The sequence below is a fragment of the Saimiri boliviensis genome, chromosome 16 (assembly GCF_048565385.1).
Source record: "Saimiri boliviensis isolate mSaiBol1 chromosome 16, mSaiBol1.pri, whole genome shotgun sequence".
Taxonomy (NCBI): Eukaryota; Metazoa; Chordata; class Mammalia; order Primates; family Cebidae; genus Saimiri; species Saimiri boliviensis.
Window position 1 is genome coordinate 70,329,271 of NC_133464.1, and position 27,262 is coordinate 70,356,532.

A 27,262-nucleotide genomic window follows, 5' to 3' on the forward strand; every position below is an offset into this window, starting at 1 on the left:
TATAGGCAACTCTGTTTGGTAAATACTATTTTACCATCCCTATTTTACAGAGGAGAAAAACAAAACAGAGAGGTTAAGTAGCTCACCCAATGTCACACACTGGTTTATGACAGAGCAAGGTTTTCTGTATATCCAGACGGTATGAGCCCAGAGCCTTCTTTCCTGCCAGCTGTGCCTCCGGCAACATTTCTGCTTGGAACTGTAGTGCGGCTGTTTAAGGGAGATACAGAGAGCAGACAGTTCCTGACTGTGTACACATCATGCGTGTCTGTTTCATCTGTGTTCTGGTGTTCCTAAATTTCTAATAGTCTGTATTAATTATTGCAATTACAAGCTGTGGATGACAGCCACAGTGGTTATTCCCGCAATTTGAGTTTGTGGAGAAGGCAATTAAGATTATCAAGTAGTTGGTATAAGTAACCCCCAATCTGGAAAATGTGTTACTTTATTTATTTTTATTTTTTGAGTTGGGGTCATGTGGTGTCACCCAGGATGGAGTGCAGTGGTGCCATCTTGGCTCAATGCAACCTCTGCCTCCAAGGCTCAATCAATCTTCCCACTTCAGCCTCCAGTAGAGCTAGGACTATAGGTGCACGCCACCATGCCTGGCTAATTTTTGTAGAGATGGGCTTTTATCATGTTGCCCAGGCTGGAATCTAAGACAGGAAAAATGAACTTACCCACAAAGTTCTCTTTATCCTGCTTTTCAGGTGAAGATACCCCAGAATCCGTCTCATTCTTGAGAAGCTTTTTTTTTTATTTTATTCTCATTCTTGAGAACATTTTTTTTTTTTTTTTTTTTTTTTTGAGACAGAGTCTCACTCTGTCACCAGGTGCCAGGCTGGAGTGCAGTGGCACAATCTCGACTCACTGCAACCTCCACCTCCCAGGTTCAAGCAACTCTCCTGCCTCAGCCTCCCGAGTAGCTGGGACTACAGGCACATACCACCATGCCTAGCCAATTTTTTTTTTTTTTTTTTTTTTGTATTTTTAGTAGCGATGGGGTTTCACCATGTTGGCCAGGATGGTCTCGATCTCTTGACCTCGTGATCCACCCGTCTCAGCCTCCCAAAGTGCTGAGATTACAGGCTTGAGCCTCTTGAGAACGTTTTAAAGATGAAGTTACTGAGAAGAAAATAACCAGGTGGTTGGAAGAAGGAAAACTAGAAAAGACAAGATGGCCAGGGGGAGATCTGAGTTTTTTTCCATTGTTTTGTTTTCACAATATAATATAGTAAATGCCATGCAATAAATATAATAGCATACAAAAGAAAAACAAGATGTATTTGGAATATTGATATGAGAGAAATGAATATCAGAAAGTTAGAGAGTTGGTGTTCTCAGTATTGGAATACCGAAAAAATTGTCCTTGGTTCTAGGTGGTGTAATGAAAGAAGGAATCCTAATACAGGATCCCAAGGATCTAGATTTGAGAAAGGGCTTTGCCATTTGAGAGCTATTTTCATTTGTGAATTATTTATTCATTCATTCAGCAAGTATTGTTCAGTATCAGCCATGTGCCCATATGTTCTAATTATTGCAGATGCAATGGGAAATGTTAGACCAAGTCACTCTCCTCATGGAAATGTTTGTGAAGGGACAAACAGTAAATATTTTAGGCCTTACAGCTTGTATGATCTGTGTCACAACTACTCATCCACAGGTTTAGTGCAAAAGTGACCATAGACAATTCAAAAACGAAAGAGCTGGGCATGGTGGCTCGTGTCTGCAATCCTGACAGTTTGGGAGGCCGAGGCTGAAGGATCACTTGAGCCCAGCAGTTTGAGGCCAGTCTGGGCAACATAGTGAGACCTCATTTCTACAAAAAAAAATTTAAAAATTAGCCAAGTGTGATGGTGTGCACCTGTAGTCCCTGCTATTGGGGAGGCTGGGCCAGAAGATTGCTTGAACCCTGCAGGTCGAGGTTGCAGTGAGCTGTGATGGTGCCACTGCACTCCAGCCTGAGCAACAGAGTGAAATCCTATCCAAAAATAAATAAAAGGACATGCTGTGTTCCAATAACACTTTATGTTTTAAAAACAAGTGATCGATCAAATTTAGCTGGCAAGCTACGGTTTGTCAATTCTTGGTCTAGAAAAAGAAACAAAGTCAAATAATTATGAGTATGATAACACATGCAAAGATCTATGGCAAGAAGACACGTCAAGCTTTGGAAGGACTGATAGGAGACCAGAGAAACTGCTTCAGGGAGTGGCACATAAGTGAGGCTGGCAAGGGAGGGAAGGGCAGACCAGCAGGGTCATGTAGGACACTTAGGAGTTTGGTCTTTACAATACTGACAGTTGGCAGTATTGGACTTATTTTAAGCAGGATGGTGATGTGATCAGATTTGAGTTTCAAAAGATCACTCACTGAAATGTGTGGAATGAGTTGGGTTAAATGTTCTCATCTGAAACCTGAGGATGGATTCACTTGCCCTGTGTTTGAAACAGGTCATTGTGTAATCAGTGATCACACAAGATTATAGAAGGTGCATAGAAGTGTTTTAAGACATATAAGAGCTATAGAAAAATTACACAGTGATATTTTACAGGATTCAATCCTCCTAGATGGTCATATTCTTTCAAGTTTTCTCTGTGAACAAAGGCATTCTGAACTCATAAAATAAATCTTCTCGTTTGTGTTACCAGGCTTCCCTCACCAGGGGAACTACTCCTTGGGGGGTTCACTAAAGAGAAGGAACGTCTCTCCCTCTCTCATGCTTTCTCCTCTCCCCTCTCCCAAGAACATCTGAGTTGCTGCCTGGACTTCACGCTCAGCCCCAAACCCATGAAAAATTGCCAAGTATAACAGCTTCTCAAGAATGAGATGGATTCTGGGGTGTCTTCACCTGAGAAGCAGGAAAAAGAGAATTTCGTGGGTAAGTTCCTTTTCCTGTCTTAGGCTTGTTTTTTATATATATATGGCAAAGCAGGAGTTATAGCATTATTGGGAGGTATAGAGTAAGCATGAGATATATTTGCAGAAATTGGCTTCATTTATAGCTCAGGATTTTGAATTCATTGCTTATGCTGATTTCATTTCCTTCTTGAATAGCAGTCTATAACTTGCTTTATTTTTCCTTCAATTTTAGATAGAATTGGTGATGATCTTTGCATTTCTTCTTTTTGTATTAAATAACAAAGATATGTTGAAGAGGTTGACTTTTCTCCAACTTCAAATATCTTCTGATGGTGCTGAGACTAAAAGGAAAAGTTGGTTTGGGCTGCATCATGTTTGATAAACCGAGAGAAGTTGAGAAACATGAAAGCCTATAAGTACCAACTACTACCCTTACTACTAATCACTATTATGTTACAAAGTGTTTTGCTTGCATTATCTTTTAAAATTTTTACAATAATTCTGAAGTAGATCCTCTTAGAATCTCATTTTGTAAATAAGAAAACTGAGCTTTGGAAAGTTTAAAAACTTGTCCAGAAAGTGATGATGATGGTGATGGTGTGTGTGTGTGTGTATGATCTAACCTGTGCTCTATACCTCATGTTGCCAAAAAAGCCATACTACATGTTAGAAATAGAGAACACATTTGACATTATTAATATATAAAAGAATAAATGAGGCTGGTTCACTGGTGCAAGCCTGTAATCCCAGCACTTTGGGAGGCCAAGGCAGGCAGGTCACTTGAGCTCAGGAGTTCGAGACCAGCCTGGGCAACATAACAGAACCCCATCTCTACAAAAATCACAAAATTTTGTCAGGCGTGATTGTGCATGCCTGTGGATAAGTGGGAGGCTGAGGTGGGAGGATCACTTGAGTCCAGGAGGTTTAGGCTTTAGTGAGCTGAGATTGTATCACTGCATTCCAGCCTGGGTGACAGAGCAAAACCCTGCCTCAAAAAGAAAAAAAAAAAAAAAAAAAAGAAAAAAAAAAAAAGAAGAAGGAAAATAAGTAAAGAAAGGAAAAGGAAAAATATATATATTTAGAGTCATTTACCTGAATTGGAAAATAAACTTTTCCCTTGAAATAGGCATGGAAACCCCGATAAGCTTGAAGGCAGTCAATATCATCTGGAAATGCAAGCGGGAGATCTCAAGAGGCCCCTATTTATCTTTCATGAGACACTCAGTTTCCATTTTAATAGGTCAAAACATCAACTGGGTAGGTGGCGTGACTGAAGGTGTATCATCAGTGAGATGCTTGAAAGTATTCATGAGTTTTCTTGGTTTTGATTTTTTAATGTGAAAAACTAGCACTATCATAGAACGAACAGAAGTGGGGGTCTTATATTTTGCAACATCTGATTTCCTGTGCTTTCATAGTTTCTTAGAAGAGATGCAGTGTGGACCATTCTCTGAGATCTGTGGGCTGTTTGCCCTTGCAGCTCAGATATATATATATATATATATATATATGTACATAAATATGTGTTTCTATCTGTAATCTTAATATATATATAAAGGCAATGTTATTCAGTCCTGTAAGCATTATAGACATATTCCTTCACAAATGGTGAGGAAATTATTTAATATATAAAGGACTGAGCCCTTGTTATCCTTTCCAACAGGAAAGTTATGTGGGAGTGTGCTGCTGGCACACTTTATTTTATTTTTAGAGGTGGAATCTTGCTCTCTCACCCAAGCTACAGTGCAGTGGTGTGATCTCAGCTCACTGCAACCTCACCCTCCTGAATAGTTGGGACTACAGACACATGCCACCATGCCTGGCTACTTTTTGTATTATTATTATTTATTTTTTTTTTTTTGTAGAAATTGGGTTTTGCCATGTTGCCCAGGCTGGCCTTGAACTTTTGGGCTCAAGCGATCCTCCGGCTTCAGCCTCCCAAAGTGCTGGGATTACAGGCATGAGCCACTGTGCCAGACCTGGACCAGCTTTCGAAAGCCACTTGTGAGCATCTTATTCTAACTCCAAGCTCATGACATCACAAGGGCAGATTAGAATCACCTGAAGGGGTGGGTGATATTCGCACTGTGGAAACGCTATAAATTAAGACTTTCTCCCTTTCCCCAGAGCCCAATTCGTAGACATTTACTATCACACCACTACTTACTACCTTTTGACATTCTCTTCTGCCCCTGCTTTATTATTTTTGTTTTATTTTCTAAGAATTTGAGTGAATTGGAATCTAGATCACAGAAATCTTAGATTCTCTTATCAAAATGAAAATGCAAAAGAATCTTCCTGGGGAGCTCCTTAAAATACAGATTCCTAGTCCCTACCCCCAGGAGTTCTGGTACTTGGTCTGTGTCTGTGCTGGGTTTAAGATTTTGCATCCAAAGCAGCTCCTGTGAGCTGGTTTAGTTGCCAGACTAAGACAGCATTTTGAGTAGGACTATATTCCTTTTCAGCAATTCTGTGCTTTCCTGAAAAGTGTTCCCAGATTGACTTTTCCCTTTGGCTTAATGAGTTCGTGGTCCCAAGATTTACTTTCCTTTCATAAGGTCGTTTCTCAGCTAGGAGAAAGGCACCTGCTGAAGTTAGGCTTCTACTTCCCACAGAAACTGATAGGGCTGCTATTTTCTTTGATGTTTATATTCCAGAGGATAGCTCCCAAGATCTTCAGAAATTTAGTCCTGGGTTGTAGAACTGGCAAGAGGCTTTCAAAAGATTTAAATCTCAAAGAGGCAGAGAAAGAATTTATATAAGCTGATACAGCCCATTAATGAAACAAATTAAAAAAAAACCGTATTTTAAAAAAACAAAGAAAAAGAGAATTTATAAGGACAGTTTTGCTTTTTGTCCTTTTTGTGGTGTGTGTGTGTGTGTGTGTGTGTGTGTGTGTGTGTTTAAAGAAAATGCACTAAGAAATCAGGGGCTTAGAGTCAGGAAGAAGCCCGTCTAAAGTTCACTCAAGCCAAGGTTAGCTTTAAGGTTTTTTTATTTTTATTTTTTTTGCCCACTATTATATCTCTGAAATTCATCCATATTTTACCTACAGCAGTAGTTTTGTCTTTTTTCTTACTGAGTAATATTCCTTTGAATATAAATATACCACGACTTCATTTATCCATTCTGCTGTTAATGGATTTAGGTGAACTTCGTATCTTGGCTTCTGTGAATAAAATGGCAATGAACATCCTCAAACATGGTTTTCACTATCATCAGTACACTTCTAGGAAAACTCTAGGCAATTGTCTAGATGAATAGATGTGGCTAATAATTTCTTTAAAAGGGTAATTTTATCTAAGCCTCACAGCTAGCTGTTATTGTCATTACTATCATGCAACAGAGAAGGGAACCAGGACTTGAGCAGGCTGAGCGACTTGTGAGGTATCATCTAGCTGTGAAGTGGACGTGTGGCTGACTGAGGCAGGGCCTGCCTTGTCGCCCATGCTCTGCATTGTCCCCTGTCTGCCTACAGTCCAGTTTTACTGAGGGTTTTTCGTTCCCTTTTCTTCTTTCTGAGAATACAGGGCAAACAGTGAAATTTCTGTTCTCCAAGCTAGCCTGATCTTACATACTCTGGTCTTTATATAAATTATTTTATGGAGGTACAGTTGAGTATCCCTTATCTAAAACACTGGCGACCAGAAGTGTTTCATCTTCCAGACTTTTTTCAGATTTTGAATTATTTGCCTTATACTTACCAGTTGAACATCCCTAATTTGATAATCCAAAATCTGAAATACTCCAATGAGCGTTGCCTTTGAGCATGACCTTTGAGCATCATGTCACTGCTTTAAAAGTTTCACATTTTAGAGCATTTCAGATTTTAATCTTTCACATTAGGGATGCTCAACCAAACATTTAAGACTTGTACACTATACTGTGTATATACTTGTACACTGTATTGTATATGTACACGATACTGTGCATGTCCTTTGCAGGAACATGGATGAAACTGGAAACCATCATTCTCAGCAGACTGACACAAGAACAGAAAACCAAACACTGCATGTTCTCACTCGTAAGCGGGTGTTTAACAATGAGAACACATGGACATAGGGAGGGGAGCATCACACACCGAGGCCTGGGCTTGAGGAGGAATAGCAGGGGGTGGAGGGATTGGGGAGGGATTGGGGAGGGATAGCATTAGGAGAAATACCTCATGTAGATGATGGGGTGATGGATGCAGCAAACCACCATGACATGTGAATACCTATGTAACAAACCTGCACAATCTGCACGTGTACCCCAGAATTTAAAGTATAATAAGAAAAATAAATAAAAAAGAAAGGAAGGTATTGATTAAATATTTGCTGTTGTCACAGCCGCACACAGGGAAGGCTCCGCTATTTCACCAGCTGCAGATTTCCTAGAAGTAAGTGCAGCAGAGTAATTAACCTATTAGCGCACCTGTTTCTATTGTTTTTGTAACCACCTGAGGGCTTCTTTCTGCCCACTGCATAAAGAAAGACTTCCCTGTTATAGTAGAAAAAGAGTTTAATAGATTGGAACTCTTGGAGGCATGTTTCCGATTTTATTCTCCCACACAGCATTTGGCATAGAAGTGATCAGGGGCAATTTGTTGTGGGCAACAAAATCCAATTCTCTACTGGGAAGTAAGCATGTGATGATGGCTTTATGGTTATGTGACAATTGTCCAGACAGTACCCGCTTTTGTGGATTTGGTTCAAAGTGATGATCAAATGTGGTCATCACTGTGACCATCAGAGGTGTTGCGAAGCCCCTTTTTTCTTCCATCATCCCCTCAGAGCCTTGTATAGCTTGAAGTAGGGCAATTTCTAAAGATATTTGTATTTAATAACATCATCCCAGCATGTCCTTTCAGTCAGAATTGTAATCTTCAAAAACTGTTCTCAGCATCGCACCCTAGTTTCAACTATGGGAGTGAGTGGGGAGAGAGACAGATTTTCAGGAAAAGTTGCTCCATGTGGTCTCATTCCCAGCTGTGCGTGCTCACAAGGCTGAGCTGGGAGCCTGCAGGGAAGGTGACAGCAGCATTCACAGCCCCACTTGACTGGCAGCAAATGAGACTCCCAGGCTCCACCAATTCCCCCAGAAGCCATGGCCTGGGTGATTCTAAGGCTCCCGCGTCCATCTTGGAAGAGTAGTCACATTCTCTTCTCTCGACTCTCTCAGCATGTCTGTAACCTAATGGAGCTGAGCCTCAGGCACACATGAAAGGATGCAAGGGCTTGATTGAACTCCAGAGGCGAGCTTGTAGGTCATTCGGTTTTCTCTGTGACAAACACTCGCTTGTGCAGCTGGTGTTAAAGCTGTGTCTACTTTGGAAATGCCCAGGTCTCGGCTCGGGGCATTATGTACAGCTGGTGTCCTGTGTGTGCTATGCTGCTAACGTCCTATCCCCAGAACACCCCAAGGTTTCCGAATACCAAATATTGCACTGCCAGGAGGGAGGAAACACACCAAACCTGGCACGAACTGTGCTGTCTTCACAATACGTTTACCAAGATTTCATAAAAGTCCATACTAGACCAGGCACGGTGGCCCATGCCTGTAATCCCAGCACTTTGGGAGGCCAGGGTGGGTGGATCACAAGGTCAGGAGTTCAAGACCAGCCTGGCCAAGATAGTGAAACCCTGTCTCTACTAAAAATACAAAAATTCGCCATGTGTGGTGGCAGGCACCTATAATTCCAGCTACTTGAGAGGCTGAGTCAGAGAATTGTCTGAACCCAGGAGACAGAGGTTACGGTGAACTAAGACAGTGTCACTGCACTCCAGCCTGGGTGACAGAGACAGACTCCATCTCAAAAAAAGAAAAAATAAAAGTGCCTGTTAGCCCAGTGAGACATGTATAAGCACAGTTACTACAGCCTTGTCTGGATAGGCAAATTGCAAATGACCTTAATAATCAATAGGAGAATGGTAAGTAAACTGAGACACAGGTGTAAGAAGGAACAGTATGCAACAATAAAGAAGACTGAGGTAGATGGAAAGATACACATGATATATTAAAGTAGAAATGTGGGTACAGTGTAGTGCTATTTATCTCAAAATTAAATTTTCACATCAAAGCCAATATTTTCTAAATGCAGACATATGTATGTAAATACATAGGAGTAGGTCTGTAAAGAATGTACACCGAACGGGTAACTACAGAAGTTCTCTAGATAAAAGTGGGACTCAGGAGAGGGTGGTTCAGGGAACTTTAGTGGTATTGCTTGAATTTTTTTTCAGTGAGAATGTGTATCTATAGGCTGTGTTATTAATACTAAAAAAGCACTAATAAAATACGGCAAAGGTTCCATGAGAATGCACATAACATCTTTCCATCTTGTGTAATGAGAGTCTGATTCACCTCCGTGTGGATCCAAAGCTTTGGAAGGTGATATTTTAGAAATTTAAACATCAGAGTATTCAGGCAAGTCCTTATTGTTTAGAATATATATTTATATGTATTTGGAGCCTATAAAAGGCCATTTGTACTCAAAAGTTTTCATATGAAATATGTATCTAAAATTTTGTTATTTTCACCTATCAGAATAACAATTGAGAAGGTTAAAGTGATCCAAGGAGAGCAGCACATGTCGGAATAGACACATATATGATGTCGGCGAAAGTAGAGGTTGCTACCAACATATTGAAGGGCGTTTGTCATCTATCGAAATTGCAAATACCGGTCCCTTTGACCTAATGCTTCTACTACCAGGGATTTATCCTACGCAAGTGCACAAAAACATACATTTAAAAACATTCATCAAAGCGTCATTTATAAGAGCAAAAGCTCAGAATTCTAAATGTTCACGAATTTGGCTCAGGTCTCAAAAAATTAGTAGCGTGGGTAACAGGATGGATTTGAGGTAGTATTACGTAGGTTTAGTGACTTTCTGCAGCTTGATAGGGAAGAGGTAAGGATGACCTGTCTAACCTGGGCAGTGGGGTGGATGGTGAAGGCGTTAACTGACATAGACAGTGTATGGTGTTTCTAGGATGAGCTGGCTGGGATATCTAGTCTAGTGCTTATATATGGAGAGCATAAACTAGCTGGGGGAGATCCCGGGGATGAAAATGGGCATGGTTGTCAAGGAGAAGGGAATAAGGAAGAACAAGGATCTAAAAGGAGGTAAAAATGGGCTAGGTGCGGTGGCTTGTGCCTCTATGCCCAGCACTTTGGGAGGCCGAGGTGGGTGGATCACCTGAGGTAAGGAGTTTGACACCAGCCTGGCCGACATGGTGAAACTCCATCTCTGCTAAAAATTAGCTGGGTGCAGTTGTGCATGCCTGTAATCCCAACTACTCAGGAGGCTGAGGCAGGAGAATCGCTTGAACCTGGGAGGCGGAGGTTGCAGTGAGCCAAGATTGTGCCACTGCACTCCAATCTGGGAGACAGAACGAGACTCTGTCCCAAAAATAATAAATAAATAAATAAATAATAAAAGGAAGTAAAATGGTGACTATAAAGAATCCTAAATTAAAAGGGTCAGCCAGACCTGCTTATGTTACAAACAAGAATCCCAAGACTTCAGAAGTTACGTAATTGATGTGATTAAAGCTACAGAGTTTTAGGTGGTCGAAGCAGGATTTTAATTCAGTCTCATCTTATTGCAAAGCAATATTCATTAAGCCAAAATGCACCCGCTATCATAATGTGTGATTAGCAGGAAGAGATCTTATGTGTTGAGCCAATATAACAAAACATTTATGAAAAGTTATAAATGACAAATACCAACATCTGACAACAAGTCCTTAGAATATGTATGCATCTGAAAATGGGAATAATAGTAGTATTACATGTTTAAAACTGCAGATGTTAGTGTATGCCCAGGAGCCATATAAAAATAATCTTACTTAATCCTCGTCCAGTTCTGTGAGATGGGTAACTTCTAACCCCATTCTACAGATGAAGAAATGGAAACCCAAAGACTGAGTGGCCTTCTATACTAATGCCTTAGAATTGGTAAGTGACAGAGCTCACATAAAAACTTATGCCTCAGGATTCTTCAGGATATTTTTCCGTGTGCCACACTCTCTCCCTTTGGGGATGAGAGTACCTACCTGCCTGTCATAGAAGGTGCTTTGAATTTCACCTCAAAAATTTACAGGACCCAGACATCCGATGATTCTGGTGTGGATGTTCCAGAGATTACATTTGGGAACCATTGTGTTTTGAGAATAATAAATCATAGCAGCCCTATAAAAATGTAATAATAATTGTTTCTGTTTATCGTTATGAGATTTTTCTTGGAAGGAATAAGTCCATTTTAACTTTTTATTTTTTTGAGACAGAGTCTCACTCCATCACCAGGCGCCAGGCTGGAGTACAGTGGTGTGATCTCGGCTCACTGCAACCTCTGCCTCCCGGGTTCAAGCAATTCTCCTGCCTCAACCTCCCGAGTAGCTGGGACTACAGGCGTGTGCCACCACGCCCAGCTAATTTTTTTGTATTTTTAGTAGAGATGGGGTTTCACCATGTTGGCCGGGATGGTCTCGATCTCTTGACCTCATGATCTCCCTGCCTCAGCCTCCCAAAGTGCTGGGATTACAAGCATTTTAATTTTTTTAAACCTGAATAAGTAAACATTTGAGTGTGTGTGTGTGTGTGTGTGTGTGTGTGTGTGTGTGTGTGTGTAAAACTACATCCATGGGTATAAATGGATTTAGGTTTCCTATTCAGCCGCATCAGGCTTGGCCGGCTGTCTGGATAGTTTCCACACCCATGCAGCGGGTTGGCTTTCTTAAGAACCACACTGATCACAGATTTGCTTTCTTTTCATTTCCTAGGTGTCAACAATAAGCGACTTGGTGTCTGTGGCTGCATCCTGTTTTCCCTCTCTTTCCTGTTGGTGATCATTACCTTCCCCATCTCTATATGGGTATGCTTGAAGGTAACACCCTGGGAAATAAACTGAGTTCTCTATATGAACTGACAAATCATTAGGACTAAATGTTCACCTTTAATCTCCTAGATCATTAAGGAGTATGAACGTGCTGTTGTATTTCGTCTGGGACGTATCCAAGCTGACAAAGCCAAGGGACCAGGTATGAACGATGCCGTGGCTGTGCCTGACAAAGATCAAGGACACGTAATACTACTGCTGCCACCTTCACTATTTTTCCTGGTGGTGCCTGTTGAGAGTCAAAGAAAACTTGCTGGAAGCTGGTGCTCTTGCCCTTCTGTGCAACAGAAGAATGCCCCCTTTTTATGCAAGTCAGTGGGAATGACCACCAGTTTGAGAGTTTGGAAATCTGGCCCTGCCTCCTAATTCTCCCTCTAAGAGATTCAGTGAATGTGAGCAAAGGGTGGCTCTGGTTACATTGGCTGCATGTCACTTATTACCGGGGCCACCAGGAGAATGTGGGAAGAATAAAGGGAGAAAGTCAATGGCGAACGTAGACCATGAAGTCACGCAAGGAGAGTGTATTGAGAGCTGGTGCTTGATGCTCACTCTTTGAAAAGGGCTAATGTCATAGCAAAAGGTAATTTTCTCTCCTGGCAAGTAGACTCATAGAAAGACAGAACTGGAAGCCACTGTATGCCTTTTGCCAAATCCCTTAGTTTTGAAAATAAAAAACGTGAGGCCAACATAAGTTTGATGAGTTATCTGAGATTATCCTTATAGTTAGAAATAAAGATGAGTGTTCAGGCCTTCTAACATCTAGAATAGTATAGTGTTTACTTCCATCCTTTCTTTACAACCTTGGAAAAGAAAATGTTCCAAATGGTCATGTTATAAAAGAATGTGGGTTTTTTTGTTTGTTTTATGCCAGGGGTTGGGGTGGACACCAAAACTATAAGGTATTAAAACTCCCTAGAAGTAAGATATTGATTTAATATTCATAACTTCTCTGGGTATATATCTAGTTGAACCATATGAAATTGCTAAATTTGTTTTGAATCCTAGACACAGTAATCTCATAGGATTAATCCTAATACTCTGGAAATGGGGGGTTATCCAAAACAGTGTCTTAGAAGGCACATGAAAAGCAATCATTGCTAGCTATATTTCTGTGATAACATTTGCTTTCTGCCCCTATAATGGCTTATTTGGATAAATTGTTCTCTCTGAAACTGGAAGGTCTCAGGGGCAGAAACTTTCCTAAGCACCATGATGCTCTATGTGCTTTGCCCTTGGCCATAAGCCATGGATCTGTTAATAAAAAAAAAAGTATGGGAAACTTCAAGAGGAGAAGCTTGTGAAGCAGGCTTGGCCTTTCTTTTTTTTTTTTTTTTTTTTTTTTTTGAGACAGAGTTTTGCTGTGCCACTGAAGCTGGAGTGCAGTGGCACAATCTCGGCTCACTGCAACCTCTGCCTCCCGGATTCAGGTGATTCTCCCACCTCAGCCTCCTGAGTAGCTGGTATTACAGGCACTCACCATCATGCCTGGCTAATTTTTGTATTTTTGTAGAGATGGTATGTCACCATGTTGGCCAAGCTGGTCTTGAACTCCTGACCTCAGGTGATCTGTCTGCCTCAGCCTCCCAAAGTGCTGAGATTACAGGCGTGAGCAGCCATTTTAAGTATAATCTTACTTGTCTAATTTTATAAAGGACCTAAGAAAAAGAAGGCCAGAACTACTTATAGATGTTCTCATGAGTTTGGCAAAGCGAGAGTCATCCAGCTGAGGTATCACAGCACAAGGCTAACTTCTTCCCGGCCGTGTTCCACCTGGTGGGGCTAAGATTATAAGATTACAGTAAAATTGGATCTGAGAGAAGCAGGACAGCCAGAACTTTGAAACCTCTAGAGAAAAATATATCACTTTTAAATGAATTTTCCCCAAAGATTTTACTATTACATGCCTCAGGATAACAACTCTCGTCATACATGTCTCTGGGGTTAGTGAGTTACCTCAGAATGTCACAAGGACAAGAGGGAAACAAGCCAAATTGCTCATGGAAAGCCTCTCCGCTTTTATAAACCATAAATTATTCTTGAATAATAGCTGCCACTTCAGGAGCATTTAATACATAGCTGGCACTGTTTAGTACATTATTTCATCATCGTGTTGAACCGTGCTTAAGCTTCACTACCAGCTGGTATGTATCAGGTAATCAAACCATTAGGTGAATTTTTTCCGGTCACAAGGCTACTAAGTTTTAGGGCTGGGACTTGACTCTATCTAGTTCTCCGGTCCATGATCTTAACCACCGTGACCTGGCATCAAAAGAAAGAAAGCACCTTAGCGGCGTGTTTTGCTGATACTGCCTCCCCTTTATGTGATGTTCGGCCTTAAAACTGGTTTCTACTATGAAAACAAATAATGTAAAGCCTTCTTGATGAATGGAAATAGATTAGTGCCCCCAACTTGATGACAAGTTTCTCAGTTTCTTTACTCTCAGAGTAAAGAAACAACATTCACCAGGGTAATGTCAAGAGTTCCAAGGGTCCTCAAATGAGCCTTCTTAACGCCCATCCTTCCCTGACTTAGCCCCAACTTAATGCCTTACAAATAAGAAAGGAGTAGATGTGTTTACAATTGGGAAATGCCACTGTACATGAATTAGAATATGGCTGCGGAGAAGCTATTAATTATGGAATACACTGAGTTAGGGAACGTGAGACCTTGGGAAGATTTTAGTTCAATTATCCTTCATTATTTTTTAAATTGACTGAGAATGTTGGCAGTCACTGATATTCAAAGCCAAGAGTCTATTACTTGAATCCGTTGTGTAAGTATCTATTATAAGGATATTACTTTCCAAAATATTTTATTTTTTTTGATGGAGTATTTTAGAGCAAATACAAAATATCATATCATGTCATTTTACTTGTAAACACTTTAGTCTGTATATCTAGCTAATAAGGACTTTATTAACACCATGCTGCTGTGGTCTGAGTATTCGTGTCCCCCGAAATTGATAAGTTGAACCTAATCACCAATGTAATGATATTAGGAGGTGGGGCCCCTGAGAGGTAATTAGAGTGTAAGGGAGTCATCCTCACGAGTGGAATTAGTGCCCTTGCAAAGGAAGTCTCAGAGAGCTGCCTTGTCCCTCCCAGGACACCACATGACCACCTACAAACCTGGAAATAAGCCCTTACAAGACACCGCATCAGTGAGCACCTTGATCTTGGACTTCCCAGGCTCCAGAACTATATGAAATACACTTGTTTGTAAGCCAGCCTGTTTATGGTATTTTGTTATAGCAGCCTGAACAGACTAAGACACATGCCATTATCACAACCAGTACAATAAACAAGAATACCTTAATACCTGTTTTTGTTTTTTGGTTTTTTTGAGATGGAGTTTTGCTCTTGTCACCCAGGCTAGAGTGCAGTGGTGCAGTCTCAGCTCATTGCAACCTCCACCTTCTGGGTTCAAGCGATTCTCCTGCCTCAGCCTCCCAAGCAACTGGGATTACAGGTGTGTGCGATCATGACCAGCTAATTTGTGTGTGTGTGTGTGTGTGTGTGTGTGTGTGTGTATTTAGTAGAGGTGGGGTTTCACTGTGTTGGCCAGGTTGGTCTTGAACTCCTCACCTCAGGTGATCCACCAGCAGTGGCTTCCCAAAATGCTGGGATTACAGGTTTGAGCCACCACGCCCTGCCTTAACATCTTTTTATATGCATTCTGTGTTCAATTTTCTCACTTGTCCCAAAGGTGCTCAGAATCTTATTTTTAATTAATGTCCAATTAAACACTTGGATAGAAGTTGATTGTTTAAAAAATGAAAATGAAAAAATAAATGTCAGGGATCTTTAGCTTCTTACCAAAAGACTACTTCCTAGGCAATTACTTCTTTTTAGTCACTGACTTAGAGGAAGAAATCAATTTCCTCAGAGTGACATGTGTGCATACTGAAGATCACCTGAGAAACATATATAGCCCCATGTAAACGATGCACCATATTGCTGTGAGACTACTTGAAGTTATTGTCTACAGAGCAACATTTTAAACGGATTTTTTTTTGCTCATAGGTTTGATCCTGGTTCTGCCATGCATAGATGTGTTCGTCAAAGTTGACCTCCAAACAGTGACTTGCAACATTCCTCCACAAGAGGTAGTGCTGATTAAAGATACGTCACTCGAAATTAAACTTGTATTTTCCCTATTGCATGGACAATTACAATTTTATAGTACACTTTTAAACTGCAGGAGGGAGGATGAGCTGAGTACCCCCAGAGACCTGCTTGAATTACCCGTGGTGGCTCCTGAAACTACAAAGAATTTGTTTTGCCAAATGAGAGTGAAGCCAGGAGCAAGGGGTGAATGGTTAGAAGACTTGGAGTGTGAGAAAGCCTGACAGCAGAGATCTGATCAGCAGGGCAGCTGGGATGGAGAACGACAGGGCCGAAGCTTGGAAGAGATAGACAGTCACCGCATGAAGGAGCTGAACCGAGTCTGACAGAGGGCAGATGAAGGGCAGTGGCTGGTTTTGATACCACCCTCTCTATCACCTTCTCAGAAGAGTGTTTAGTAATATCTACATAAGTCACATTTGCTTTTGACTTTAAATAGTTTCTGTGTTTGGATGCAATCGAGGGAGCAGGAGGATAGAGGAGAGGCTGCACAGGGCCTGCTTGTGTTTGTATTTTACATAAGTTTTTTTTTTTTTTTTTTTTTTTTTGAGATGGAGTTTTACTCTTGTTTCCCAGACTGGAGGGCAGTGGTGCCATCTTGGCTCACTGCAACCTCTTCCTCCTGGGTTCAAGCAATTCTCCTGCATCAGCCTCCCAGGTTGCTGGGATTATAGGTGCCTGCCACCACGCCCAGCTAATTTTTGTATTTTCAGTGGAGGCAGGGTTTCATCATGTTGGCCAAGCTGGTCTCGAACTCCTGACCTCAGGTGATCTGCCCACTTCGGCCTCTCAAAGTGCAGAGATTACAGGTGTGAGCCACCACGCCCAGCCCACGTAAGTCTTCTCATTCCTGAAGTACTACAAGTAAATGACCAAAACAGTAACTCAGCAATAGGGAAGAGGAAGAGTTACTAATTATTATGTCACCTATTCATAACCAAAGTGATTCAGGTTGGAGGAAAAGAAATGGAGGGCCTAGGATATGGGAGGCCAACGGTGATAAGAAGACAGAAAATCAACAATTATACATATATGTTAATTTTCTTCTCTCTGGTTGAAGAAACTCAACCAGGACCCAAAGATGATGTCTTCCTGTCACCTAGGAATTGCAGAATACTTGCTTTTGAATTCAGCCCCAGGCCGGGTGTGGTGGCTCATGCCTGTAATCCCAGCACTTTGGGAGGCCGTGGTGGGAAGATCACTTGAGGTCAGGAGTTCAAGACCAGCCTGGCCAACATGGTGAACCCTCATCTCTACTAAAAATACAAAAATCAACCAGATATAGTGGCAGGCACCTGTAATCTCAGCCACTCAGGAGGCTGAGGCAGGTGGAGGTTGCAGTGAGCAGATATTGAGCCATTGCAATCCAGCCTGGGTGAAAGAGCAAGATTCTGTCTCAAAAAAAAAAAAAAAAAAAAAAAAAAGAATTCAGCCCCCATCAGGAGAGGCTGGGATGCTTAGTGACCTACAGTAGGGACTTTTCTGGCTCTACTATGAACAGTTCTAGGTTCTGCTCCCATAGTATACCCAGAGATCTCTCATTTGCTCCAAAACCTTGTTACATGATTCAGAATAATGCTGAGCCTCTCCACAGAGTGAAATTGATTTTTCTTTACATGGTCTCTGGTGCCATCTATGTTTTCTAAGAAGCACTGCTTCATCAAGTCATCAAGTCTTCATCATAAAAACAGGAAACCAAAAAGAGTGCAGGTATCAGGGAAACAAGTGTTCTACCTCTGCTCAGAAGACTGAAGACAACGGAATGGCAGAAAGGCTGTACCGTTACATTTCACATGGAAGGACAGGTTTTAGGTGATTGTAGCATGAGTTGTCGTTACCGCTCTCCTTTTGTGGAGGACGGCTCTTGGGCCGGCTGTCACTTTGTTGGTAGTGGTGAAAGTCATAAATAAGTGACGTTGCCCTGTTCTTGCTCTCCAGATCCTCACCAGAGACTCCGTGACTACTAAGGTGGATGGAGTTGTCTATTACAGAATCTACAGTGCTGTCTCGGCAGTGGCCAATGTCAATGATGTCCATCAGGCCACATTTCTGCTGGCTCAAACCACTCTGAGAAACGTCTTAGGGACACAGACCTTGTCCCAGATCTTGGCTGGACGAGAAGAGATTGCCCATAGCATTCAGGTAAAAACGCTGAAAACTAAGAGCCTGTATCTTTAACTCATTGATTTTAATTATTAGTGATCATTAAATATCAGCAGTTCAAAGCAACGCCCTCCCACATGCATGCTTATACACACTCAAACATAGACAGGTGCTCGAGAGGTGGGCTTCAGTCATGATTTCACTTACTTGTTACCACAAGAAATGTATTTAAATATCTGAGTGCAAGAAGGCAGTTTATACATTTTCTTTGGAATTTGAAATTATCAATTAACTTTGTACAACTATAATCTTTTCTGAAGAAGTTAGAGATCAGATTTCTTTTTAGTTTAGATGACTCCAGAAATGCAGCCATTTCTCTGGTTGCCTATATATTTAAATAAAGTATGAAAGTTAAATTCATTTGAAACAGCATAGACCTATCATCTCTAGAAATTCTTACACTATGCCACCAATATCACTAATAACATTAATAAAAATGATAATTATAATATCAAATGAAAATGTAGGCTATCGATCTCATCTCTTACACATGCTAGTTTCCGGACAAGAATACTTCTATATTTTCTTAGATCAATTGCATTTGGATTCTGAGCTTCATTTCTGTAAGTTAATTATGTAAGGAAATTCAGCTTAGTTCTTCTTGGCCTCTCCTCTAGTCCCTAAGATAAGAGGAAAGGTCCCAAGCTTTTATGAGGCAGTATGAGTCCTGCATGATAATTGTCCATAATGTTTGTATGTGCCTCATGAATTTAACAACTCAAAGGCATCCCATCTACAGCCAGGTCACTGACTTCTTGTGAGGTCTCATTACCTCTAAGTGTCCTGCAGGGATCACAGAAAGGCAAGGGAAGGATCACTTGCTATTCGGTAGCAGAGATCTCTACCCCCACCCTTTTAGGGGAGCTATCCTCCTGTCCTATCATTTCTCAAGACATTCATCTTCTCCAGGACGACCAGCAAAATATCTTCAATGGTTTTAAAGCTTTTACAAAAGACAAGAGTATCTTTGACTTTAAGCTGCTTCTGCTTTGAAAAACATGCTTTGCTTCTTTAAAGCTGGCCATAGGGCAGAAGTTAAACAGAGCGAGGTAAATAGTATCTTGAAAAGGACCCAATCATAATATGCATTGAGTCACTGCTAGGTACTGAGAGATATCTTATATGTATTGTCTCCAAATCTAATAACAGTCCTGAAAGAAAACATTTTATAGGTAAGAAAACTGAGAGCCAGATAAGCTAAGAAACTGTCCCAGTGATTCGCAAATGCACATGGCAGAGCCAGTGCAAAATCCAGGTCTGTCAGAGAAACCCATGCACTGCTGCCTGCTTGAGACCAGTGACAAGGAAATCTGGGATATTTACTCAAACCAGATGGATCTCATATACTTCCTGGGGAATGGTTTTGGGGTAGATCCTGCTGACAGACACCCACTAAAAGATCTGCCAGGTTAAATTCCTGAATTCTTCTTGATATTCACTTTACAGTCCAGAAAATGATCAATAGGAACGTAAACTCTTATTCTCTTCCGAAATTGTCTCACTCCAAATGCTGTAAATGCAAAAAAAAAAAAAAAAAAAAAAAGAAAAAAAGAAAAATTTACCTTGCAAGTATGAAACATATTAGAAATGTACATCATATCACCTGCCTTCTTTGGAAACAGACTTTACTTGATGATGCCACTGAGCTGTGGGGGATCCGGGTGGCCCGAGTGGAAATCAAAGATGTTCGGATTCCTGTGCAGTTGCAGAGATCCATGGCTGCTGAGGCTGAGGCCACCCGGGAGGCCAGAGCCAAGGTAAGGGCTGTGCAGTCACACATGGAGGGAAAGCTGCCTCGTGTTGGGGTCAACAAGGATAGGACTTGAACATAAGATTGTGTTTTTCAATTATTTCCATAAGAAAGAGGTTTCTTTTCACAGTCTGACTGAGATATTTACCTGAATTAAAAGGTAACAAGCAGCTTACTGTACCTTGAGGAAGTTTGGTAGCAGGTCTTGGGTTAAGAGGCTGCTCAGTAACATACTGAGCAACTTAGCCAAGCAGGTCCCAATTCTAACCACGTATCAGTGTTCCCTGGGAAGAATTTAACAAAACAAAACAAAATACCAATTTCCAAGCCTTACTTCAAACCCAGGCTTGAAGCAGTCTCGAGTGGACTAAGAAATCTATATTTTCATAAAGCTGGTGACTTAGATGTAGCCAACATGGAGCCTGTTTTTTGCACATTATTGTTTGAGTCTATTTAAATGCTGCTGGAATAAAAGGGGGAAATTAAATACCATCCAGGTAGGAATTACAACATGTAAGCACACCCAGGTAAGAATTACAACATGTAAGCGCACCCTGGCCCTGAATGCCTTGAATCTGTTGAGGTCCTGGCTTTCATGCCTGTGTGGATACGTTTCCTGAAGAATCAGAAACCAACTGGGATCTGAAGCTTTGGTATATATCCTTTTTGGAAACTCACTTGTTAGTTGATGAACGTGTTTCTTTGACTCATTTCTGACTCATATCTGGTTTATCTGCTAAGCTCCAGCAGCTTCCAAGAAGGGACTCGGCAATGAGAGAAGAGAGATCACTTTTGCACACAGGCAGATGGCCACAGATGGGGCAGCCGAGTCATTCTTGGACAGTCTGAGAACTAGAAAGAGGGATGTCCTTAAGAGATTGCCAGTGTTAATAAGGCTGGCACTTACTGCTAGTTGTAATCAAGAGCCAAGAGAACTAGAAACCATTCTCGGTTTGTAAGAATGACACCAAGGTGGCAACAGAATGAACTAAAAACATCTAAGATAAGTAAAAATGATAAAAGCATCAATTAGAGATCTTACATTTCAGACTGCTCTGGAAATGAATGCACTTAGTGAGGCTCCAAAGTGCTTCAACGAATTAGTAGGGCAGACGCCAAGTATTCATTTGTGTTTAAAAGAGTACTTTTACTTTTGTCTGACAATGAAATCTAGGGACCTATGATTTGTCAAATATCCCTCGCAGCTTCCTGCAATCTCCTTGAATTTCCCTAATTACGTTAGGAAGTGAAAGTGAAACTCTTATCCTTGCCAAAGAAATAGATGAAACAAACACATGTGGCAACATGGGGCTGGGGAGAGAGGCATCAAAACAAACCCAGAAAAAGGAAGCACTAGTTACAGTGTAAACTCTTATTTCTGAATGGTTTTATTTCTGTCATTTCAGGTCCTTGCAGCTGAAGGAGAAATGAATGCTTCCAAATCCCTGAAGTCAGCCTCTATGGTGCTGGCTGAGACTCCCATAGCTCTCCAGCTGCGTTACCTGCAGACCTTGAGTGCAGTAGCCACCGAGAAGAATTCTACAATTGTGTTTCCTCTGCCCATGAATATACTAGAGGGCATTGGTGGTGTCAGCTATGATAACCACAAGAAGCTTCCAAATAAAGCCTGAGGTCCTCTTGCAGTAGCCAGTTATTGCTTCGAAAGTGGTATCTATGCCTATGGAGAAGCCAGCAGTTAGAAATAGTGAGAATTCCAATACTATTCATGTAACAGTAACTCCACAGATGGAAGAGCATTGGCAGGAAAAAGCTCGTGAGGCTATATAGAGAAAAAATAAAGCAAAAATGAGAGCTGTATATTACTTTTATTTTTAGGACCATAATCAACTTTGTAATATTCTTATGTAATTAATTAGTGATGGTCTCTGACTTTATAGTAGGAACTTTCTGGTAGTATGAGAAGAAATCATTGGGTGACTGTGACTGATGTTTCAGAATTACTTTTTAATTGTTTTTAAGAGCACTCCAGATCATTTATAAAGTAGCATAGGCCTCCTATTTACACTACATATTTGCTTTATAATTCCAAAGTAGTTATTGGCTAAATCTCCAGTCATTGCAATCAAACCCCACAGTGCTGAAAACAGAGACTGATTTTGATGTTAAGAACAAAAGAAGTATGGAAACTTCCAGGCTCAAACACGTCCCTAGGCCACAAGACAGACTGCACTCAGCTCACAGTCCAGGTCTTTTGCTGCATGTCCTGCCGGGAGTGGCCAACTCTCCGCCTCCCAGCACCATGGTCAGAGAGTGGGACAAGGCCCACGACAGTGACCAGCTCCTGTCAATTTATTTGCTTGGAAGAATGCTTGGAAAGGTTGCGTTGGTTGAAACCACTGAGGAGCATCACCCTGGGGATTTCATGTTTTCACTCTGTTCTTGGTCCCAGGAGCCGCAGGTAATCGAGAGAATTGTTTGTGGACTCTACCCTCATCCCCTCCCCACCTACCAAATAACCTGTTAAAAATAAAGAAGGCATAGAATGTAAATGAATTTTAAAAGTCACTTTTTTGCAGGTTATTTTGCTGCCATGGTGCACTTTCTTTTGGGAATCAGTTTTGAGAAATGGACTAGAATGTTTAAAAGTTATTATTTATTGATCCTCTTTGTGTTTTACTGTGCTCAGCCCTTCATGGATGCCAAGAAATATCCTTATTTTGTAGATAAGGAAATAATGTTGTGAGGCTAAATAATTTGGCCAAGCTTCCTCAGCTAGTGAGTGTTGGGTTTGGATTTAAAACCACGTCTCAGTCCAAAGTCCTTTCTCTTAGGAACCTGTGGCAGTGCGAGCCAACGGGACAGAGCACCCTGGTTCCTTTTTGCTTTCAACACCAAACTTTCAGGTTCTGGAGGTCCAGGCACCTACTCTAGTGTCCAGGACTATCCATGCAGGCACACATCTGTGTATGTGTGAGCACACCATTCCCACATGCTTCCTGCTCCTTTCACATGCCACACATACCCTCCGTATCACCTCACCACCTTCACATCCTCCACCTCTGCTCTCATCACCTCCCTGTCCTCATCACACACATCTTTTCAACACATAGGCATCAGCTAAACACAAGTCTCTTTGAAAGGCTGTATCAGGAAGTACTCTGAGGGAATGGGCAAATGAACTGGGAAAGGGAAGAAAGCCAAAGATTTTTGTTGTTGAATTTACTGCTATGAGCTGATGAGCTCAATGCCATTGAGGATTGTCTGAGAAGCTGTGTGGAGCACATCTCAGAATTATCTCATTAAGGGACAAGGAAGTGGTAATATATGGCCCCCAAGATCTATTCTTTGTTGGTTGAGAACATCAGGAGAAACTGTGACTGAGTTTGAAATGGGCACCAACAGATTCATGGAGGTGTCACTTACCTCATCTATCTAGGTGAGCTCCAGCTTTCATTGTCCTTGAGTTATTTTACAACTCTGTAAGTTGTAGAAAACAGATAGCAATGTAAATGATTTTTGCCCATAGAAATACAGTGAGTACAACTGACTGTTACCCAGTGGATAGTGACCAGTTTTGTACTTACTGTGGTTTGTCTCTATCAAAACTCATTTTGAGGCTTGGTCCTCAACGTCATGGTGTTGATCCTGAGAGCTCCGAAAAGCAACCCACGATAAATATGACATTAGTCAGTCAGTGTGCAGAAGACATTAGACAAAAATTGCAGAAATAGGCAGGATGTGTGGGCATGAATACTTCACAGTTGTTGGAAATAGCTATGCAGGTGTTTGTAAACCAAGAAGTGGTGAGCCGTAGAGAATCGCAGAGAAACTGAGAGCCAGGCTCGACGAAATGCCGACTTGATAGCTGCTGCTATCAAAAGAGTACCCGCAAGAGGGCGGGCAAAGGGAGGTTCCTGGAAAGCCTCCCAATCTGCCCGCCTGAGCCTGCAATGCAATCGGTGCACTTACTGTAGAGAAGTGGGGAACTGGAAGGACAGGTGTCCCCAGCTAACAGGAAAACAGGGAGACCTTGAGGCTTCAGACAAAAGTGAAGGGGCTCTGTTCAATTTAATGGAAGGACCGCTGGACTGAAGGGGACCGGGCTCCATTGCCCCCAAGGAACTCATGGTCAGAATGACAGTGGGGAGCAAGGCCATTGACTTCCTCATCGACACAGGTGCTGAATATTCAGTGGTAACCACCCCTGTGGCCCCCCGTCAAAGACGACAACTGATACTATTGAGCTACTAGGGTGTCAGAGAAACAGTCTTTCTATTTTCCTTGGACTTGTGAGGTGGGGGAGCACGGGGTAATAATTCACCAGTTCTTTTTTTTTTTTTTTTTTTTTGAGACAGAGTTTCACTCTTGTTACCCAGGCTGGAGTGCAATGGCGCGATCTCAGCTCACCACAACCTCCGCCTCCTGGGTTCAGGCAATTCTCCTGCCTCAGCCTCCCGAGTAGCTGGGATTACAGGCACACGCCACCATGCCCAGCTCATTTTTTTTTTTTGTATTTTTAGTAGAGACGGGGTTTCACCATGTTGACCAGGATGGTCTCGATCTCTCGACCTCGTGATCCACCCACCTCGGCCTCCCAAAGTGCTGGGATTACAGGTTTGAGCCACCGCGCCCGGCCAATTTACCAGTTCTTATACATGTCTGATTGCTCTTTGCCCCTGCTAGGAAGGGATCTGCTCAGTAAGCTATGGGCAACCCTAACCTTCACCAAAAATGGCATCTTACAGCTGGCATTGCCCAAAACTGGGGTTATAATGGCCCTCAGGGTGCCTCGTGAGGAAGAGTGGAGACTCTTCTTAACTGAACCAGACCAGGAGACAGTGCCTGGGTTAACAAAACAATGGCCTGAGGTCTGGGCAGAGGACAGTCCTAGACTGGCAATCAACCAGGCACCTGTGCTCATTGAAGTCAAGCCTGGGGCTCAGCGGGTTAGACAAAAGCAATAGCCAGTTCCCTGAGAGATGCTAGAAGGCATTCGGGTCCATCTAAAGCGCTTGAAGGACTATGGAATTATAGTTCCTTGCCAGTTTCCATGGGACACCTGTCTCTTGCCTGGGCTTAAACCAGGGACCAAAGACTACAGGCCAGTGCAGGACTCGTGCCTGGTTAGTCAGGCCACAGTGACTTTGCCTCCAACTGTGCCTAATCCATACACACTGGTGGGGTTATTGCCAGCAGAGGATGGCTGGTTCACCTGCTTGGACTTAAAGGACGCTTTCTTTAGCATCAGGCTGGCTTTTGAAAGTCAGAAATTATTTGCTTTTCAATGGGAAAATCCAGAAACAGGTGTAACCACCCAGTACACCTGGACCTGGCTCCCCCAGGGGTTCAATAACTCTTCCACCATCTTTGGGGAGGCATTAGCCCATGACCTCCAAAAGTTTCTGGCTAAACATTTAGGCTGTGTCCTGCTCCGATATGCTGATGACCTTTTATTGGGACGCCCCACAGCAGTCTGGTGCGTAAAAGGAACAGATGTCTTACTTCAGCACCTGGAAGACTGTTGGTATAAAGTGTCTAAAAAGGAAGCCCAGATTTGTCGACAGCACATGCAGTATCTGGGGTTCACCATCCAGAAGGGGGAACACAGCCTAGGAGTAGAGAGAAAGCAAGTCATTTGAAACCTGCCAGCACCTGAGACTAGAAGGCAGGTGAGGGAGTTCCTGGGAGCTATGTGTTTCTGTAGATTGTGGATTCCAAGCTTTGCAGTACTGGCCAAACCCCTATATGATGTGACAAAGAGGGGAGACAAGGAGCCCTTTGAATGGGGATCCCAGCAGCGTCAGGCCTATCAGGAACTGAAAACAAAACACGTCAGCTCTGGCTTTGGGACTGCCTGATTTGACAAAGCCCTTCATGTTATATGTGGCAGAAAGAGAACAAATGGCAGTTGGGGTCCTAACCCAAACAGCGAGACCTTGGCCCAGGCCTGTAGCTTACCTCTCCAAGAAGCTGGATGGAGTTTCCAAGGGCCGGCCCCCATGCTTAAGGGCCCTGGCAGCAACTGCTGTGCTTGCAAAAGAAGCAGATAAGCTAACTCTGGGGCAGAACTTAAATATCAAGGCACCTCACGCAGTAGTGACTCTAATTGATACCAAAGGGCATCCAAAATTTCCAAAATTACAGGATGCTTGAGATCATCCTGGGTACCCGTGAGATTGGACGGCCCCGCCTGGATTGTACTGGATATGCGGACATAGGGCATACATACAGCTGCCTGAAAGACGGACAGGTAGGTGTGTCATAGGCATCATTAAGCCTTCTTTTTCCTATGATCTGTTAAGACAGGCGAGCTGTTAGTTTCTCCTATCTACTCCACTCGGGAGAAAAGAAACCTAAAGATAGGTGAATGCACCGATGATCAGTGGCCACTGGAGAGAATTATTGAGTACTATGGGTCAGTCACATGGGTGAAGGATGGCTCATGGGGATACTGGACTCCTATTTACATGCTCAGCCTGATCATCCAATCAAAGGCCGTTTTGGAAATATTCACTAATGAAATGGGCAAAGCTCTGTCCCTTTTGGCTCAACAAGAAACTCAAATGAGAAATGCAATTTATCAGAACAGGCTGGCCCTAGATTCTTTGCTGGCACCTGAAGGAGGAGTCTGTGAAAAGTTCAATCTAACCAACTGCTGCCTGCACATAGACGACCAGGAGCAAGCAGTGGAGGATATTGTGTGAGACACGACCAAACTGGCACACGTGCCTGTGCAGAAATGGCACGGATTTAACCCTGAGCCCTTGTTTGGAGGTTGGTTCTCATCCTTAGGAGGATTCAAGACTCTCATCATAAGTGTCATAATAATAATAGGTGTTTTTTTGTTACTCCCTTGTTTACTCCCCCTGCTCCTTCAGATGATTAGGGGATTCATCGCTACCGTAGTTAGCCAAAAAATCACCCACCAGCATATTATATGAATCATTGTCTGTCAGTTTCTTCAGAGGATCTGGAAAATGAGAATGAGAGTGAGACCTCTCACTAATATTATAGAGTGGTGAGGGTCTCAAAGGAGGGGGTGAGGAAGGAGACCCGGGCGTCTAGGATCACCTCCTCCTTGACTTCCACACTGCATTTCAATAGAAGAAAAGGCTGGCTGACTGGCGCCTCCTGAATCACCTTCCTGTAAATAGCAAGCATGGTGTGGGGGAGTCTCTCCAGAAGACATTGTTTTTTCTTAAAAAGATCAACCCCCCACCCCACTCCTCCATCGACCAAGATCCTTTCATATGTGATTTCTGAAACTGTAAACCCAAGACTCTTTCATATGTGGTTTCTAAAACTGTAAACCCAAGACTCTTTCACTTGTAATTTCTCAGGATGTAAACCTAAGATTCTTTCATGTGTAATATCTAGAGTGTAAGCCTATATAAAGGCAGAGCTTCTCTTTGTTAGGAGAGCTTGGTCATTTAGACAAATTGTCACCTGGCTCCGAGCCATAATACTACTACTAATAAACACCTCTTCATTCCCAGTTTGGGATTCGAGAGGTCTGTTTC

The 27,262-nt window shown here is 42.2% G+C and overlaps 1 protein-coding gene across 1 annotated transcript; it reads left to right on the forward strand.

Moving 5' to 3' along the window:
* Positions 1-2,719: 2,719 nt before the first annotated feature.
* Positions 2,720-22,305, forward strand: STOML3 (stomatin like 3). The gene is made up of 7 exons (XM_003934400.4): positions 2,720-2,881; positions 11,628-11,731; positions 11,813-11,885; positions 15,767-15,849; positions 17,807-18,010; positions 19,654-19,788; positions 21,188-22,305. Exons 1-7 carry the CDS (start codon positions 2,830-2,832, stop codon positions 21,410-21,412), a joined length of 876 nt encoding a protein of 291 aa, XP_003934449.1. The 5' UTR covers positions 2,720-2,829; the 3' UTR covers positions 21,413-22,305.
* Positions 22,306-27,262: the final 4,957 nt, after the last annotated feature.

What these genes read in the sequence shown, in the direction of transcription:
- STOML3 (XM_003934400.4), top strand. Translation starts at nt 2,830, where the DNA reads ATGGATTCTGGGGTGTCTTCACCTGAGAAGCAGGAAAAAGAGAATTTC. An exon ending in CTATATGGGTATGCTTGAAG is followed by an intron (nt 11,732 to 11,812) that starts GTAACACCCTGG and finishes TTAATCTCCTAG; the next exon opens with ATCATTAAGGAGTATGAACG. An exon ending in TGACAAAGCCAAGGGACCAG is followed by an intron (nt 11,886 to 15,766) that starts GTATGAACGATG and finishes TTTTGCTCATAG; the next exon opens with GTTTGATCCTGGTTCTGCCA.